At 37.1% G+C, this 17847-nt stretch overlaps 3 protein-coding genes across 14 annotated transcripts in view; 1 reads left to right on the top strand and 2 right to left on the bottom strand.

The window, feature by feature from the left end:
* AK7 (adenylate kinase 7) overlaps positions 1-5334 on the bottom strand; it is a 21700-nt gene extending 16366 nt beyond the window's left edge. For 7 of the 8 annotated variants that reach the window (XM_021403927.1, XM_021403926.1, XM_021403928.1 and 4 more), the window contains exons 1-5: positions 5196-5334; positions 4905-5084; positions 3678-3786; positions 2692-2786; positions 2141-2251 (exon numbers count right to left, since the gene is read on the bottom strand). In XM_021403927.1, the coding sequence (XP_021259602.1) occupies positions 2141-2251; positions 2692-2786; positions 3678-3786; positions 4905-5084; positions 5196-5273 (573 nt within the window). In that variant the 5' untranslated portion in view covers positions 5274-5334. Of the gene's footprint in view, positions 1-2140; positions 2252-2691; positions 2787-3677; positions 3787-4904; positions 5085-5195 lie in introns of those variants that run through there. The other variant, XM_021403931.1, reaches the window with a different exon arrangement.
* Positions 6227-10576, bottom strand: GSKIP (GSK3B interacting protein). Of its 4 annotated transcripts, none has more exons than XM_021401916.1 (3): positions 10440-10576; positions 8762-9020; positions 6227-8144 (listed from the first exon to the last, which is right to left on the bottom strand). In XM_021401916.1, exons 2-3 carry the CDS (start codon positions 9017-9019, stop codon positions 7983-7985), a joined length of 420 nt encoding a protein of 139 aa, XP_021257591.1. In that variant the 5' UTR covers position 9020; positions 10440-10576; the 3' UTR covers positions 6227-7982. The 4 variants fall into 4 exon arrangements, with proteins under 4 accessions (XP_021257591.1, XP_021257588.1, XP_021257589.1 ...); XM_021401913.1 differs by lacking the exon at positions 10440-10576 and adding an exon at positions 9753-9891; XM_021401914.1 differs by lacking the exon at positions 10440-10576 and adding an exon at positions 9531-9746.
* The window catches only part of ATG2B (autophagy related 2B), a 44221-nt gene continuing 36321 nt past the window's right edge, over positions 9948-17847 (top strand). The window contains exons 1-5 of one of the 2 annotated variants that reach the window (XM_021401912.1): positions 9948-10538; positions 13978-14140; positions 15135-15287; positions 16156-16258; positions 17219-17381. In XM_021401912.1, the coding sequence (XP_021257587.1) occupies positions 10377-10538; positions 13978-14140; positions 15135-15287; positions 16156-16258; positions 17219-17381 (744 nt within the window). In that variant the 5' untranslated portion in view covers positions 9948-10376. The remainder of the gene's footprint in view (positions 10539-13977; positions 14141-15134; positions 15288-16155; positions 16259-17218; positions 17382-17847) is intronic. The other variant, XM_021401911.1, reaches the window with a different exon arrangement.

Below are 17847 nucleotides of genomic sequence, written 5' to 3'. Positions count from 1 at the left end.
AAAAAAAAAAAAAAGCTGCTTACCTTTGGAAGGCCTCAGGTATTCAGGGATCTCCAACAAGAAATACTCCCACCACCCTACTCCCCCGCCAACCCTTAAATGAGGTCTGGGAAGGGGTGGATCCTGGCTCCACCCCTTCCCATCACTCAGGTGCATTGCTTGCACCTGAGCTCCCCTGGGTTGGCCCTGCCTTCCCACCAGGTGCTCGATCACTAGTTCAGGCTATGTCTTAGCATTTCCACTACAGTTGCCTACAGAAGTGGAAAATAAGAGCCCAATATTTTTAAAATTGCTTTGTTTTCATTGTGATATAAAATTTTAAACCAAATCAGTAGACTATAAAGTGTTTTCCTAACCATACATCATGGTCAACCTTTTTTTTTTGCTGGCCATTATACCAACGTGGTCATAAATTTGCCTGTTCTGGTTGACTGTTCATGTAAAATGCTGCTGCTTTGATCATAAGTGAGTATGGTTATATACACAGAAGAAACAATATTTAAATCACCCTAAGGAGAGAAATTTCTAGCAAGTCTTTTAATATAGGATTAATATAGGACCACTTAGATATTTTTAAGTTGAAACAAGATTTTTGAATAATTCAGGTAAAGATCTCAAACCTGCATTTACTGAGAGAATAAACTCTTAGATTTGAGATCAAATTTTTGCATATGAAAAAACATTTTGCTACACTCTTCATAGTATTTCAGAGATATAAAACCATGAAGTCTGTTAGCCAATATTTGATTTTATAATCAAAGCATCATCTACAGAGATGCAAGGTATATGTCACTACATTGTATTTGTGTAATGCATTTATATCTTTCTGCTACAAAATAAATCTTTGTAATAAAAACTATTTCAAGTTAGTTGAATATAGCAACTTGTTATTAATCACATGTAATATTACAGTCAGAAGATATTAGTCAGAAGCACAAGTTCTCCTACACTAACTCTTCTTGAGTAGTACTAAGATAGAAATTACTTATAACCTAAGAATAGCTGCTCCCAGGTTTGTTCTGGACAGACTGCACATGTGCTCCAGGAGAAGGTACACTAATTTCTGTCTCCCAGCAGGAAAAACCTGACACTTGTGAAAGCACAGGAGGGGCCATTTCTCATCTACTCTAAAGAGCAGGTAGCTAGTAGGACATTTTACCATTTACCTTGCAGTAGGTTCTGTGCCACTTAGAGAACACAAACCGCAGTTCATCACCCAGTGAAATACAACCCAGTAAAACAGATCCAAATCTTTTTTCTTTTAATTTTCTTTTAAAAAGAAAAAAAAATCTCTTTAGTGTCACGAGTCATACATGTGAAGTTACTACTAGAGATAAATTGGATATATGTCATGAACAAAATGAAACAATGATTTGGTAAGCTCCAGTTATGCACAGCATATTTAGTCACTGTTAAGGACATTCAAGTTATTGTGTAATATTCATTAAAGCCACTAGATGTCACATTTCAGCTATTATAATCAGTTCTGGGCTGGGTTGGTTGTTAGTTTCATTCTAACGAAAAGTTTTAAGTGGGAATAGCTTTAAATTCATGGATTCAGGAACTGGGCTGCCATTGAGAACAGAGTTGGGAGATGATATCTATCTGTGGTAGCAGATGTTTTTTCAGGATCCTGAACTCATCAGGAGCTTCAAGTCTGCAGCTTCTCTCAGAAAAGATGCACAGCCCTAATTTTTTGCTACAAAGATAAAGGTAAAAATCTTTTAGTCCATCTTTTTTACCCTTGAGATTTCCCCCCACAGGCTCCAGCTTTAATTCTCTCTTGTACAACCAACATAATAACAGTTTTTTTTTTTTTTTAATGAGATAAACATGATTTACTGAGTAGATATTAAATAAAAGAATTTGGGGTCTGTATTATGAATTATGTACATTAAGTATAACTATTATGTATTAATTCTAAAACATGGCCTTCTCTATACTTGGCATTTTATTAATAAGGGATGACACTCATGTTTATCAAAGATATGATACACTACAAATTTAATCAAATAGTTGGTAACTTTCATTATTAAGATCATGCTCTAGGATGAACAAGCTATGTTTTTGTTTTTTTGAGTTTTTTAAAAAGCTTAATTAAAAAAAAAATGAAAAACAAACAGAAAAGGTCTTTACATACAGTTTTCCCAAGTTTGAGAACAAGTTTTTCAGCATTTATGTGATCCATAAAGTTAGGATGAGATTTTCTTTTGCGATAATCTTCCTCAGTAAAAGGAATCTCAGAATCCTCCTAGGAAGAAAAAAAGTGCAACTGTTACACATGTCTTAAAACTGAATAATTTTTAAAGGCCTAAATGTTTAAAACAAGTTGTTAAAATATTTTTAAAATTCTGTTTTGCTTTCATTTGAAATTCTTAAAACTTCTAAAGCTGATACTTGAGAGAGTATGTCCAAGCAGTCCTAATGTCTGACCATCAAGGTATCTCAGTGCCTACACTTGTCTATTTGGTGGAATAGATTTAACAAATCCAGCAGTATGTGGGTATTGAAGTGAAAGGACCATGAAGAAAAATATACTTAATAATAGCAGATGAATTTAGTGTTATCGAAGTACATACTGCAGTAATTTAATTGAAATTAACAAATAAATCACTTTGAAATATTTATTCATTTATTTTCCATTAAATGGAAATATTCAGTATAAGAATAGTGTTCTCTCATATTACTTACTGGGTCAGGGGGTTTGCTTTTTGCCCAGCTCATTACTGTAGAAATGAGGATGAACATTTTTGGTGTTGCAAAATGCTCTATTTCTGTATGTAGGGCTGTTAAATGAAAGCAAAGGATTTAATCTATTGTAAACTGTATTTACACAAACTGTATATTTGCTTTTGGTCCTGTATATATACATTTAAGCTATAATGTTCTGTGTTAAGTGTTTTGAAGTAAATACCCTTTATTTTGCTTGGTATAAAATAGAAATGAATCAATGATAAATAAGAAAACAAATAGAAAAATTATATGGAACCATGTGATCAGTAATTAACATAAGCTATACAGAGATGCATATCACAGAAAAAGAAATAAACAACCTATACTAGAAAATCCTTCAGCTTTATTGACTGCCAAGATACTGAAATAACTAGGTGTTGTCACTGAAACAGCATGTCTACAAAACTCAAGGGAAGCTTTTTTATTTTAATTTAGAACAGAATTATTAAACAGTGAACACTGTTTTTGCACTGTCACCATAAAAAGATTCCAGACACCCATTAGAATTTGAGTATAACAATCAGGAGAAAGCCGTAGAAACGCTGTTAATGATATTTTTAATAACAGATTTAAGTTTAAAAAAAATACTAATATAATTATATAAAACATAGAAACATCGAAGGTGGGTAAAAATTTGCTCCTGCGAGCAAATACAAATAGATAGGATGACAGCAGATAGTTTTTTATGGAAATAGCCATCTACACAGGTATATCACTTCAAGTGTTGGACCATCCTATGACAGTTTCTCTAGCTTAGGAAACCGAGCAAGGGACTATGGAATACATTCGAATTAATTGAACAATTCATGTAGCATTTCCCCATGAAGGAACCTAGTTTCATATTTATTTAACTATAAATCCCAGGTTAATTCATTAGACATCTATAGTAAACTTTAGTAGCTGCAGAGCAACCAGTTTTCTGTTCAGTTGATGGCTGTACTAACCAGAAGCAGCCCATGTTGCTTCCTCGATTTGGTTTGCATCCTCAGTGATATTATACAAAATAATGTCACATTCAAGCAAATAACTTAAGAGCTCTTTCTGAGAGGAGACCTGAGGGAAAAGAATAGTTAAAATTTGTTGATTTAAAAAAAAAAAAAAAAAAAAAAGGAAAGAAAAAGAAGGAAAAGACCCACTATCCAAAATTCCTTTTCAAATTTAACTTACTGGTAGAATGTAGTTTTCTCGCACATAGATTTCTGAAAATGATGCATGAATAACTTACAAGACTCATGTCAAACTGTTTGTCAGTGAAAAGTAAAGGAACCTAATGCAAATTAAGCTGCTGAAACTTCTGATTTACACTGCATATTTGTATAGTTCAAAAGGACATACAATTTTAAGTGATTTTAGGATTTGTATTTTCAGAACACTTGTTAATATCACAAAAATATCTATGGCTTTTACAGGTATTTTGAACAAGAAGCAGGTGGCAAAATGGAGAGACAGAAAAATCAGTTTTCTTACAAAACAACATTCCATTTATTTGCTAACATAGATTGTCTGCATCACTCAAATAAGTCCAACAAACATTTTGTATGACAGCAGTGCTTGAGATGACATAGTTACGCATATATTTTTTTTATTAAAAAGCTCATCTGTATAGAATTTCAGGTCAAAACGTTCACATTTTTGAAGAGATTCCGGATAATCAACTTGATGGTTATAAACAACTTTGGTTTCAGAAAACAATAAGCAATCATATTTTTAAAAGCAAGCCTCCTTCAGTTAACTGCACTTTGGATATACATATAAAAAGTATGTATTTGGAACAATTAGCTGCTAGTGACAGCTGTGATTTAAGTGAAGTGTTAAGAAGAGAAGAGGCTTTGTTTACAGTACTACTACGTTTAGAAGGTGATAAAAGATACAGGAGAGACAACAGTGTGTTTTGAGGGAAAAAGAAAATAGATCTGTGGGTGATCAGGATAGACAATGCATCCAGAACTGTCGTTCCTTTAAAAGAATCTTTTTTGAGACTGGATTCCTTTGTTTTAACATTTGTTACATCCGACCTAGAAGGCAGGAGATGACAGGGTGCAGAGGAATAAAACACATGGGTACAACTTCCTGCAGCAACTGGATAACACTTTGTTAATGAGGGTCATTTACGTGACTTGCAATTTTTCTAATGTTGTCCAACAATGACCTGAAATAAGGTTACTACTTACTGCATATGTTTCCTCTGCAAAATATGGTTTAGTACTCTCTGGCTTGGAGAGAGTCCCCACTATTTGGTAGAGTCCCTCCTTTGGCCTCCTGGAAACTTCAGCCTCCGAGTGACTGTCATTTTCCTCCTCCTCTTCTCCCACACTTTCTAGCGATGCTCCAACAACACAACCGGATAAATACTGCAATATACAAGACGCACGTTTGTATGCACCCGCCCGGCCCAGGTCCCCGCTGCACCGCCCGCGGCGGCTGGGTCAGGCGGTAGGCCCGCAGGTGGCCCGTGCCCGAACCTCGCCGATGCTGCGGCCGCAGTAGGAATCGAGGTGGTTGAGGAAGACCCGTCGGGTCCGCACAGCGCCCTCCGCCATGGCCGCAGCTGCACCGGCGACGCGGCCCGTTGCTAAGGGCGGGGAGCGCTCTGGGCGGGGGCTGCGCGGCCTCGGCCTTGCCGTCACACCCTGCTCTAGGGCCCTTTACGGGGAGACTTTATTTCTGACTTCCTGACCCTGTACAGGGCAAGATCTAGTACTGTCGAGAGAAGAAAAGTTGTAAGGCTCTGTTATTTGACATCCGTTTCTACAGCACGGAGGCTTTTGAGGTGGTCTGTCACTGGTAATTTGTAGTGAGCAATACTATGTTTTGATGACGATTCTTGTAGCAATACATAATGTTAAATCTTCCAAAAAAGCACAGTTCACAGATTTACAGCTGCGTTAGGCCAAGCAGCATTCATTTGGTTTCAGAAAATAAAAACAAACTGGACTAAGGAGAGCTATTGAAATCATCCATTGTTAGAGCTTCAAAGCAGCTCCACATAGGCACCAATTCTGAATGTAAGGAACGAAGAGCATTTTCTTCATAAGCCCACAACTAAACAGTGGAATGACATAGCTCTCTCATTTTTAATACTCCAGTACTTTCTAAGAAATAACAGAGAGTTCTTCCAGAAACATCTACAAATGGTATGTTATGTAAGTAGTTCTCAGCTTAGGTTTATTATAAACATTCGAAATGACAAAGCATTTTAAAGATGTCTAAGGAAAAAAACCTGGCAGTATAACATTAATTTTGGCATTTTTTTCCACTTGTCATTCTCATGCTTTCTTTCCAAGCTCCTCTTTACAGTCATCTGCTCTATTTTTCCAGGACAGTTTCAGTGAATATAAGTTTACAGCCAAAGGCACTTTTGAAATACTTGTTAATAATCTGGTATTTAAGTTAAGTTATCTTTATGGAAATAACAATTTTGGTTGTTCACTCCCCTCCCTTTTCAGTACCCCTCTCCCCATTAAAAAAAAAAAAAAAAAAAAAAGGCCACAAAAAACAACACAGTGGTGCATTTATTTAATGTTTTAGTCATTTAAGTTGAACAAGGAAATTAATTGCAAGGGAAAATATTCAAATATAAATTTGGTAAAGTACATTCTCCTCACAGAGGACTAACCACGTGCCACAGACCTGTGTGCAAAAGAGAGCCTATGAACAAATTTTAGAGCATAGGTCCATACCCAGGATCAAAAGATTAATACTGGGAGTGCCAACCTAACAATATAATTAAACAAACATCAAATTAAGCTCTAGAAAATGGAAAAGCTGACTGTGGTCATCTCACCAGTCACAGTTATAACATCACCACCCCAAAACTATTGCAGAAACTCTGTTTGGCTCCTCCAATTAATATGGCTACTCCTCAACAGGTGTAAGTCGATATAGCTCTATGGAAGTCACTAGATTTGTGAGTTCACAAGGACTGATATGTTCCTAAGCATGGCTCCAGTAAAGACAGTGCATATACTTAGCACAACAGCATGACAGAATAAATAAAGATGCACAAATATTGAATAATACAAGAATACAAGAAGTATTATGATCATAGAATGCTAGTTCAGAAGATCTAGTATTTCTAGACAATTAAAAAAAAAAGTCTACCATTCAATACATACTTGAAAAGTTAAAGCAATACATTATAAAGAGATTTGTACCAGTTTTTAAGTAGAAAATAGAAGTTATGTCTTCCAGCTTGTGTTAGTCCTAACAAATTTCATACAACCTTTGGTTTCAAACCAATACAATGCAATCAGTATTACAATGCATATTCAGTATTCAGTAGGAGAGGATACTGTAAAATTGAGGAAGAAAAGTTGAAAAACGGGAGTACCAAATTACCATGTTGTAGAAAGTAAAGGCTGAAGCAAAATACTCTGGGTATATATATCCTGCACATTATGTAAACACACATTCAGAATAGTAAACAAGCTAAAATGTCTTCCAAGCCTCCAAAAAGTTACAATACAGCATACATACATATATATCATACATAGCATCATCTTTAAGGAATGTAGCCTGATACATCCTAAGTTATTTCTGTGCTTAATTCGTTTGCAATTCAGACAATACATTCATATAGTAACGGTAGAACATTTATTCTTTGGAGTTTGTTGCTTGCTGTAGACAAGGACAGATCAAGTAGTAATGAACTTTCCCTTTAACTCAGATACTGTTATTATATAAGCAATACTCATCTGCCCAAGAGCTATCTTTCTTGTTATTGAAGCTTAGAATTCTCAGATTTATGCACAGCAAACCAGTGTGAAAGTCTATTTCTCAGTTTGAAATAGGAGTTAACTGCTAGTTTTGTTCTATTAATTTCAATTAATATATAGTAATTCGGTGGTTAACTTCCATGTTAAAAATCAGATAGGGCAATAATCAGTAATCACAAATAAGATTATTACTTGCCAATATAACATTCAATCTCTACATTTTTTCAAGAGCTTTGGATAGTAACACTTTGAAAAGAGACCAAATATTTTTGAACATTTTTGAAAAAAGCAAGTTATTTGCTCACCTACAACAAAAAGAAAATATTGATTAGTTTTACAGTCTATCCTAGTGGATATCACTGTGAAATACATAAATCCTCTGCAGCAACATTTTATAGAACAGTACTAGTACATATTAGATATCAATGCAAGAAATGAATCTTTAGATGTTTGCAGCTGTGTTTGTAAGAAAGATCTCAGTGCCTCATACAAAGAATTCCTTCTAATATTAAATCTTCCTCCCTTCAGGGTAAATCATGATTGACTATCTCTCTTCAAAGCTTCTAGTCTTTGTAGTAATGCATTTCCAAACACCTCCCGATATGCAGGGCTGAGAGTGTCCAATAAGGAGTAGACAGTTTCATGGTACGGGTTTTGCAAACTCTCATCAGTCTGATCAAAATCATAAGCTACTACCTGCAACAAAGAAATCACCGGTTAATTTTTTGTGATCAGGATCATGTTGCAATGAGAAACAGGTGTAACTTCACCAAGTCATGTCATACAGTAGTATAAAAAAAAAAAAAGTTGATTTAAATTGCAGTCTGTGCTTTCTATGGGGGGGTCTAGCTGGTAACACAGCATTTAGACTGTTTCAAATACTTTTTTCTCAAACTCAGAATAGTAGTAAAATCCATCACTGTCACCTCTGAAAGAAGTCTTACTTCTACACGTTTGCACAAACAATACGAATGGTGCAAAATAGATTCGTACACATACTGCGTTACTAATTTTTCTAGGTACCTGAGGGGACTGACATGTTTATAATAAATTTGTCCATTAACTGCCTCAGTCCTCATCATTTTGCAAGTGTCTCAAATAAATGCTTATTTTCCAATCAATTTCTCTTCTTCCTTTGTTTGCATTAACAGAAGTGCCAGTTTGTAGGGGAACGCAGAGAACTGGCTTTCATAAAAGTACAAGAGGATACATATGCAGTTTTGGCATCACTAAAGTTGCTATCTAGGCACCTTCTGAACAGGATCATCATTCAAAATGAAGACAGTTAAGAAATTATAAACAAGTTAGTTTACCCTTAGTCCCGAGTCGGTGAGCTCCACACAATATCTCCCCCTTTCCCTGGTTTCCACGTTGATATATGCCACATCCTCTGCACATGGAAGGGTTTTTGAAACAAACATGTTGCTAACAGCAAACAGAACATCATTCACTACAGCTTCGGCTTCTAGTCTCATATCTTTCACATCTGCTTCTTCGAAGTCTCTATAATCAGAATCCTCTTCAGATTCCGTGTTATTGGTCAACTCCATAGGACTGCAGTCAGTTTCCATTCTGCATGTGGAAGCATTTATTTTAGATTCATCATCCCACTACAGCCAATATAGAGCATTTTCACCATAAAGCTAGAGCTACCTCTTAAGTACGTTTATTTACCATTGCCAAAAAAAAAAAGTAAAATATGAAACCTAATGAATTCTGCAGCAGTCCAGAAAACTCAAAACAAAGCTCCTGAGAACCTTCAGGTTGTATCAGCACACAGGAGCATTACTGACGGAGTTGCTGCTTCCTATGCAAGCAGCTCATGTTGGATTGTATAAGACTCCGATATGATTCAGCAGTAAGTAATTCAGCACTTTGCTGATCCCAAATGCACCAGGAAAACCAAGTTAGATCTGAAAAAGCTACAACCAATGGCTGTCGAAAATAATAACCTATTATCCGTAAATTTAAGAAAGACCTACAAGGGTCTGTGAACTAAATGGTTTATCAGTGATTATGAGGGCAGAATAAGAGCAGCAGTTTTCCTGTTCAGCCTCACTAAAGAACGACTCCCTCACTCACTTTTCATGCACAACTATCAGCACAGCCCAGAAAACGTCAGATAGGGGCAGGCGTCGTGGCCAGCTCTCACCAGCGGGAGGGCTGATCGCACAGCTGCCGAGCTTCCGCTCCTCGGAGAACTGCTGCGATTTAACGACGCTCACAACACGCACAGATCACAGCCGAGCAGCACAGCAGGACCGGAAGCCTCCCTCCCACCGCGCCCGCAGGCAGCCCACCTACCAGCCCCGGCGCCCAGCCGCAGTACCACTGCGGCGCCTGCCACCCTGCCGCCCCGCGGCCGCCCCGCTCGCCCCAGGACCGGTCCCGGTCCCTGTCCCTCTCAGGTGCAGCCACCACCGCCCCCTTCCGCGCCTCCCGCGGCCACTTCCGCCACCGCCTCCTCCGCTCGGAGACGTTACTTCCGCTCTGCGTCAGGGTGCCGGTGACGGCGCTCGGCGAAGTGGGGGAGGTGCGCGGAGGAAGGCGGCGAGCGGTTCGCATCGCTCCGACCCGGCCGTGCCAGCGGCGGGAGCTGGCGCGGGGGAGCCCCGGCCGCTTCCCAGTCCCTTCCTGTCGCCATACCCCACGTGCCGTGCGGCGCCGCCGTCCCCTCCGCTTGCGGGGCGCCGGGAAGATGGCGGCGGCGGTGGCCGAGTGAGGATGGAGCTACCTGTGGGCGCCTGAGTGCGGGTGGTGCCGCCCCACCGGCCGTGCGAGGGGCGCCGGGGGAGCCCGGCTGCGGGTAGCCCGCGCTGAGGGGCGAGCCCTGGGCCCGGCGGCTTCCCCGCACCCCATCTCCGAGCGGCCGCCCCGGCCCCGTCCCCGTCCCGCTCCTATCCCCGCGGCTCCCGGCGCGCAGCCAACATGCCGTGGCCGTTCTCGGAGTCCATCAAGAAGAGGGCCTGCAGGTATCTGCTGCAGAGGTACCTGGGCCACTTTCTGCAGGAGAAGCTCAGCCTGGAACAGCTCAGCCTGGATCTCTACCAGGGCACCGGCTCTCTGACGCAGGTCCCTCTGGATAAGTGGGTAAGAGACGTCTCTGTGCCCGAGGGACTCGCTGATCGCTGCCCCCGTCTGCACCCTCCCGGTGCTCTGTCTCCATGTCCTGGTTTTGTTATTTTTGATGATAGGAGAGGAAAGGGTGGAAAGTGTTGGCAGTATAACTGAAGGAAGGCGAGAGTTGGTGGCAGAGAGGAGGAGGAGCTAATATTACCCAGGCTACCAGCAATTGCTCTTTCACTGCTGAGGATCTTGTGTATTGGCTACTAGCAGAGATGACACAAACACAGCGATCCCTGCTCAAACTGCAATTCGTCTTTAACTTGGATGCAGCTTAGCTCTTACTGACAGTGTTGTGCTAAACTCGGGGCTCTTTTTAGACCTCTGCATAGCCTGGTCTTGAAATGCTGGAAGTCTGTGTTGACAGGAAATGGGAAGCTGCTTTCAGTGGCATGTGCTCAGCAGGCGGGCTGCCATGCTTGGAACCAAAAGAAGCTTTTTTCAATCCTGCTGTGTATATCTGTAAACGTATATGTGTATATATACACCTGTACTTACACACGTATAATGCATACTTCCAGCCTGCTGTAGTACTACAATGTTCTGTGTCTCTGTAGTGTTTTGTGAAGTTTCTGGGGTTAATTACCAAAGTTACTTTGTTCTACCTGCAAGTCCAGTGACTGTCATGAGGAGCCTTAAGCGCTTATGCGTGTCACTCATTGACTTTCAAGGTAGCATATATGATTAAGTGTACAGGCTTACTGCTTTACACTGCTTTCAAAACATGTTTTTACCATACTGTGTTATTTTAAAATGCTTGTGAATGTCTGAGGTTTTCAAATAATGTTTTTGCAGTTTTGATATGAAGTATGTTTGAAAGTGGCAGAAGACAGATTTTTGGTGAAATTCTCAGTATGACCAGTGTTTTAGTGTAGGTTTTTGGTTTTTTTTTTCCTTACTATCTTGTGTCTATAGCTTGTTTCCTGTGTCAGGCTTTAATTGAAACATTATGCCCTCTAGTGGATTGCACTTTATTTGTCAGTGACATTATTGAAAATATAAATACTTTGAAAGCATAGCAGTTACAGACAGTACTAACTGAATAGTTAATTGTGTGTACAGTGTGATTAAATGTATATACACTGATGCTCGGGTTATCTTTCCCACTTGTAGATTAGCACTTGTCTTTCTGACTTGTAAACAATGAATGACACATTTAAGGTTCTTTGCACGTGACTCATGTATGACAGATTGCAAAACAGATGCTGTGGAATTACTGCAGCTCTTTTTTCCTCTACTCATCATAAACTGGTTCTCGATGAATCACTAGGATGAGCATGGTTTGCTCATTATCTTATCCATTTTTGTGGATACTTATCTTAATATAGATATTTTAGCCAATATTGTACATGTGTTTATAGCTTATAGAGATGGTAGGAATGCCTGGGACTATTGCTGTAACTTCTTTGTCTCCTGGACTGTTTAGAAAAGTTGGAATGTAACCCATGTTACTTGTGGTTGAATTTGGATATACATTGAGTAGTGCTTTGTCTGGTGGTATGACAGCGATTCCAGCTGTGTGCATTCAGTCACATATGGGAACAAGTCTTGATGTGAAGACTGTGCTTCAGTTTTAGAATTTCTCTTAGAATGATCTAATTTCTTTACAGGAACAATTGATATAAAAATGCTTTATATATATATATATATCCTTAAAAATAATAAATTTCTGTTTAAAAGTAATAAGGAACATACTTAAATATTTTCATTGCAGTGTAGCAGAAAGATTTCAGAAGTTAGATTTTATTCAAAATTGGTTTCAATAAATAGTTTACTTCCTTCTACAGCAAATACATATGTAAAGATCCAAGTAACTTAAATTATTTGGTGGTTATTTTGAATAAGGTTTTCATGCTAAATAACTTTTTTTTCTTATGTTAGTATCACATTTATAATAATATGTTTAATTCAAAATAACATCTTAATGTCACTTAATCTTTGCTAGTTATTTGATTTTTAACTTCCTAACAGAACTGTTTCAGGACCTGCTTTTTTAAAAAGTGGATGCCTTTTTCTACTTCTTGAGTATGTTTTGGAACAGAAACTAGAAAAGTAAACAAAATTCTAAAAGCTATGTTACTAAGAATATAAATAGAGCAGCAAATGAACGTGACAAGTAGAACTGAAGACTTAATAATGAAAGATCTTGTTCTCTGAAGTTTTTCAGTTCATTTTTATTTTTAAATGTTCCTGTGGAACAACATTTTAAAAAAGGAAAACATCTTTTAAATGCGTATCTTTGTGTTAGTCATAAATTTATACATTTTTTGAGGTAAAACTGATGTTTTCTTCAAGATAGGAAGGTCAAAACCACATGTTTTTATCTGTCAAATACAGTGTATAAATATTGCAACCATGGTGTTTTCTAGGATCTTTTGTAGGAAGTTAAACTGACCAAATTTGGTATGTCACTTAGATTTTGTTTATTTTATTAGTCTTGTTAGATCTTATTTAATTAAAGTGAAAACTTCTGAAGTTCTGAATCAGAACACAAACAAGGGGGTTCCTTGTGTGTGTGTGTGTGTGTGTGTGTGTGTGTATTGACAGGAATATACTGGGTTTTGAAGTTGGCTCTTTGGACTCCATGGTTGCAGCGAAAGCTCTATAATACAAAAAAGATTTCTTTTCTGAGGATTTGAGACAGTGTCAAAATCCTGAATTACATCTTCAGAGCTGCTTTCATTTTTGTAATCAGTTCCATTCATCAATAATACTCTGTGCTACTTAGGTCAGTGCGATTGTAGCTTTGTTTATAATGTCACTATAATGGATTTGATTAATGGTAGTGGAGCAGTTTCTGTAGAATATTGGTCTGTCAACTGAGTTTTGATTCTCAAAATTTTAAGTTAGTGCTGAGCATAACTTTGAACGTGTTAAAATATGATTTAGAAATGGCAGGAATGGTATGCAGCAAGAAATAATTATTTGGTTACAATGTTTCATTGTCACTGGGAAAAGCAAAATGAACGATACATTGGAATTAGTCTTGTGAAATAGTCTTGTCACAGAAACCATATACCTGTGGTGGTTTTTCTCTTAGCCTGTTTTCCACTGTCTTGAAGTATTGCCAGAAAATGAATAGATTGTGTCAGAGTTATAGCAGAATGTATTGATGTATTGTAAAAATACAGGTTATACAGCTACTCAGAAGTAAAAATATATTATGCTGAAAGCTCAGAACTAAGTGGAAAACAAATCACGATGGAATCAAAATACTTGAAAATAGCCAGTTTATTGTCCATCTGAGTAGAATTCCTTTTCTGATAGCCTGATTTATTTGTTACTATAATTTAGTGTCTGTTTTATGTACATGCACACATATGTATAATATATAAGCATTATATTTTGTTGTTAGTATGCTGAAAATTATATCATTCTTCTTTTGAATTTTTTTTTCTTCTTCTAGTGTCTGAATGAGATCCTGGAGTCTGCAGATGCACCTCTGGAAGTCACAGATGGTTTTATCCAGTCAATTTCTTTATCTGTTCCATGGGGGTCATTGCTACAGGATAACTGTGCGTTAGAATTAAAAGGATTAGAGATGGTCTTCAGGCCAAGACCAAGGCTTGGTAGGCTTGTTATTTATTTATTTCCCCCCTCTTTTGCAAGGTATTTCAAGTAACTTATTTGTGCTCCATGTTTCATTCTTGTTTATTTAACTGGAACTAAATTTTGAGCAATCTTACTTTCTGATGAAAAATTATTGCTTTAAAAGAGTGGTAATATTAGGAGAGAGCTTTATTTATTCCCTTGCATTTATTTAGTTATTTGATGCAAAGTACATTATAACACAGTAGAAAAAAATGTCATGCTAGTTTTATCCTGAATTCTAAGCTGTAATGTTTTGTCTGTTTACCATCTTTGCATTTGTGCTTATTTTTATTTTTTATCTCTCTGTACAGTATGTTTGAAGTTTATTAGATTTTTCTAATCTAGTCTTATAGCATTTGCTCACAACAGACTTGGCATTAGCTGATAGGAGTTTTAATTAAATTAATGTGATTACTTAAATTTTGTTCAGCTTACTATGTGCTTTACTTTTGGATTGCTGTTTTATTATTTCACAGTTATTAATTCAGGTCTGTGTTGAATGTTTAAAACATTTTTAAACTAATATGTTAAGATAACATTTTAAACTTTGCTTAGTCCTTCCCCAACTAGGATATGTTTCAAATAGAATAGGAAACTGTAAAATAATTTGTAAAGAGACTCTTTTCTTTTGATTTCATTTTGCTGATTATGCCCTCACAGTCAAACCAATACCATACCAGTAGTAAAATTTAAGTGAAGTTATTCACTTAAACCAGTGTTGAATATTGGTTACTCTTAACTCTGGTTTTATCTTGTTTATATTGAATTTTCAACTACCAGAGTCTTACGAATACAATCTAAATGGATTAAAATCATTTTGAAGTAGTATATCCCATAAAGACAGATCATAATGTCTTACTACGCTGATGAAACTTCTTTTTTGTTGTGCCAAATTTATTATTTATTTTGTGTTGTTTTCATTGTTTCAATTTTTTTACAGCCAAATTTACTGATATTTCTCTTACTCTACAGCATCCGGCTCTGAACCTATGTATTGGTCAAGTTTTATGACCAGTAGTATGCAACTTGCAAAAGAGTGTCTTAGCCAAAAATTGACAGATGAACAAGGAGAAGGGTCCCAGCCTTTTGAAGGACTTGAGAAATTTGCAGAAACTATTGAAACAGGTATGAATTCATTATTGAGGTTTGAGTGAGTGTCACAGATTATCAATTTATGTTGTGGCCCAGTTTTACAAAATGACATTTCATTCACTATAACTTGTCTTGCATATCTTCACTTGTTAACTGTGAAGCTTAAATAGGAAAGTGGGGGGGGTGGGAAACAAGAGATATACTTACAAAAATATGTGTACATCCCTTCAATGAACAGTCTGAGCACTTCCTCAGGGCCAAATTAGATTTTGTTTTTACCAGAGCACATCCAGGTTAATCTCTGCTTCAGTGAATGGCTGGTAAGATCCCTTAGCTTGTTGTTAGTGGTGATGCTTTTGAAGAAAAAACAATAGTTTTTTCAACCATTTTTACTCAAAACTGACCTGTTATGACATGTACCTTAATAATCACTCTGCGCTGCTAGATATTCTTTGGAAACTGCTGGTTTTTAAGTGAAGGAAAATAAGGACTTATGACCACATCATGCAGCGAAGAGCCTGGTGCTGGAGTGTCTGACCTAAGGGAAACCTTTAAAATTAGTTCTAGAAATAGAAGTATCAAGGTAAAACAACATGATGCTTATGGAAATGTTTTAAGAGTTTAGACATGGTGGATAATGAGGCAAGTAATTTAAGGATCATCCGTGCTGAAGTGTAGAACAACTTGGTTTGCATTGTCAGTTGCTCAGGTATCCGTGCATTGAAGGTCGATTGCACGATATATATATATTAGACATTTAATAGTAGTTTACATTGCTACTTGAAATTGTTTCATTTATTTTCATTGAGAACTTACTCAATTTAAAGTGTTCTTTCATTTGGTTTATAAAAGTCATTATCGAGTAAAGTGACATTGCTGTCTTTTAACTTTCTCATTTAAGTACTACGAAGAGTAAAAGTTACCTTCTTAGATACTGTTCTGCGAATTGAACATGTGCCGGAAAATTCTAAAAGTGGAACTGCACTTGAAATTCGAATTGAAAGGTAAGAATTCTTAGAAAAATCTGTTTTGGTTTTTTTTTTTTTTGGTTGGTTGGTTTAGAGGACTTTTTTTTGCCACTTCATGTACCCATGTGCACGCTGTCTTTATATGCAGTTAGAAACTTGTTCTTCAGCAGCCATGTTAAGACTAACTCTTTTATAAAGTCAGTAAGGAGTTTCTCCGCTGAACTTCTTCTTAACATGTTTAAGCAAATCAGAAAGAAATTTAGTTTAGAAGAGATCTAGGTTTTTTTTTTTTTTTTCTAAAGACTAGATAATGACCACTTCTGAGAAATGGTGTTCATGAACTGCAGAAGTTCAAAAGTCAGTGGATAGTACTGGCAAATGATGCAACCTCTTTCTTGAAGGAAATATGTAGCATGTTGTTTTGATATTTGATACATTTTATTTATGGAATAGCAGATGTATTTTTACACTGCAAATTCTATTATGTGGAGACTTTTTAAAAGTTTGCTGTTTATACTGTATCTCAGTATTATAACGTAAGAAATTTAATTGCACAGAAAATGTATGGAATTGGAATACATTTTCTGTATTTTTAGCTTCCAGTATATTACTTTCAGGTAGTGTTTATAGACAACATAAACATGTTATATGGTAGGTTTTCCAAAAATCAACATTCTGGAGCAAGTGTTATATATGTCCCAATGGAAATGTTTGTATAGAAGTGTGGCACACTCTTTATCATCAGATTAGACTTAAGTACTCGGCTAATACGCTGGGGTATATTTACACTGAAAGCATGCTGCAATTGTCATGTAGAAAATTCAAGATTTCCACCCATTCCCAGAGAGTGGTGGTTTCTCCTTTCAGGACAGTCAACGGCATTGTAAATAGTCTGAAGAGAGAGAGAGTATATGCAAACTTAGAGGCTAAATGGCACAATAAAGGTAAAAATTTGCATGCTCCTACCATCTTTATTTCCTTGCTTTTGTCTCCCAGAACTATGTACTGTGATGAAACTGCTGATGAGTGCTCTGGAATTAATGTACATCAGCCCACAGCTTTTGCTCACAAGTTACTTCAGCTCTCAGGTGTCTCTTTCTTCTGGGACGAGTTTCCCGCATCAACAAAGTCCTCCCCAGTGTGTTCAGCTACACAGCTGGTAAAATTAAATGCAATATGTAAAATGCACGTGATAAAGGATAGAATTTAATGTTGTGCTTATATATTAGATTCATTCTAGAGGATATAGAAATTAAACTTCTACTTGAATCTGTGCTTGATGACTTTCATAATGTCTTCTGTTAGTTTTGACAAGGGGGAAGAAAATTGAGGCTTTAGGACTGAGTAAAATTTAAGATGGTATTGTACTGGAATCTGGATGCTAGTTTTAATATATAGAAATACTCTCTAAGTTAATATTCTGTGGAAACTTGCTCCAGTTTTTGTCAAGGCCTGATGTTTCGGATTTTACATGCGTTTTTTCTTAACAGTTATTAATAAGTATGTTTTAATACTACAGTCACATTTATATTTGTTTAAAACTATTACGTGTGTGATAAGCTTATGCATGTTTACATCTTTTTGGTAAGGAATGACATACATTCTGATTCCTCTCTATGTAACAT

The sequence above is a fragment of the Numida meleagris genome, chromosome 6 (assembly GCF_002078875.1).
Source record: "Numida meleagris isolate 19003 breed g44 Domestic line chromosome 6, NumMel1.0, whole genome shotgun sequence".
Taxonomy (NCBI): Eukaryota; Metazoa; Chordata; class Aves; order Galliformes; family Numididae; genus Numida; species Numida meleagris.
The sequence above is the reverse complement of the archived record's forward strand: the minus strand, read 5'-3'. Positions and strand labels throughout refer to the sequence as shown.

What these genes read in the sequence shown, in the direction of transcription:
- GSKIP (XM_021401916.1), bottom strand. Translation starts at nt 9,019, where the DNA reads ATGGAAACTGACTGCAGTCCTATGGAGTTGACCAATAACACGGAATCT. An exon ending in TCACCGACTCGGGACTAAGG is followed by an intron (nt 8,145 to 8,761) that starts GTAAACTAACTT and finishes TCTTTGTTGCAG; the next exon opens with GTAGTAGCTTATGATTTTGA.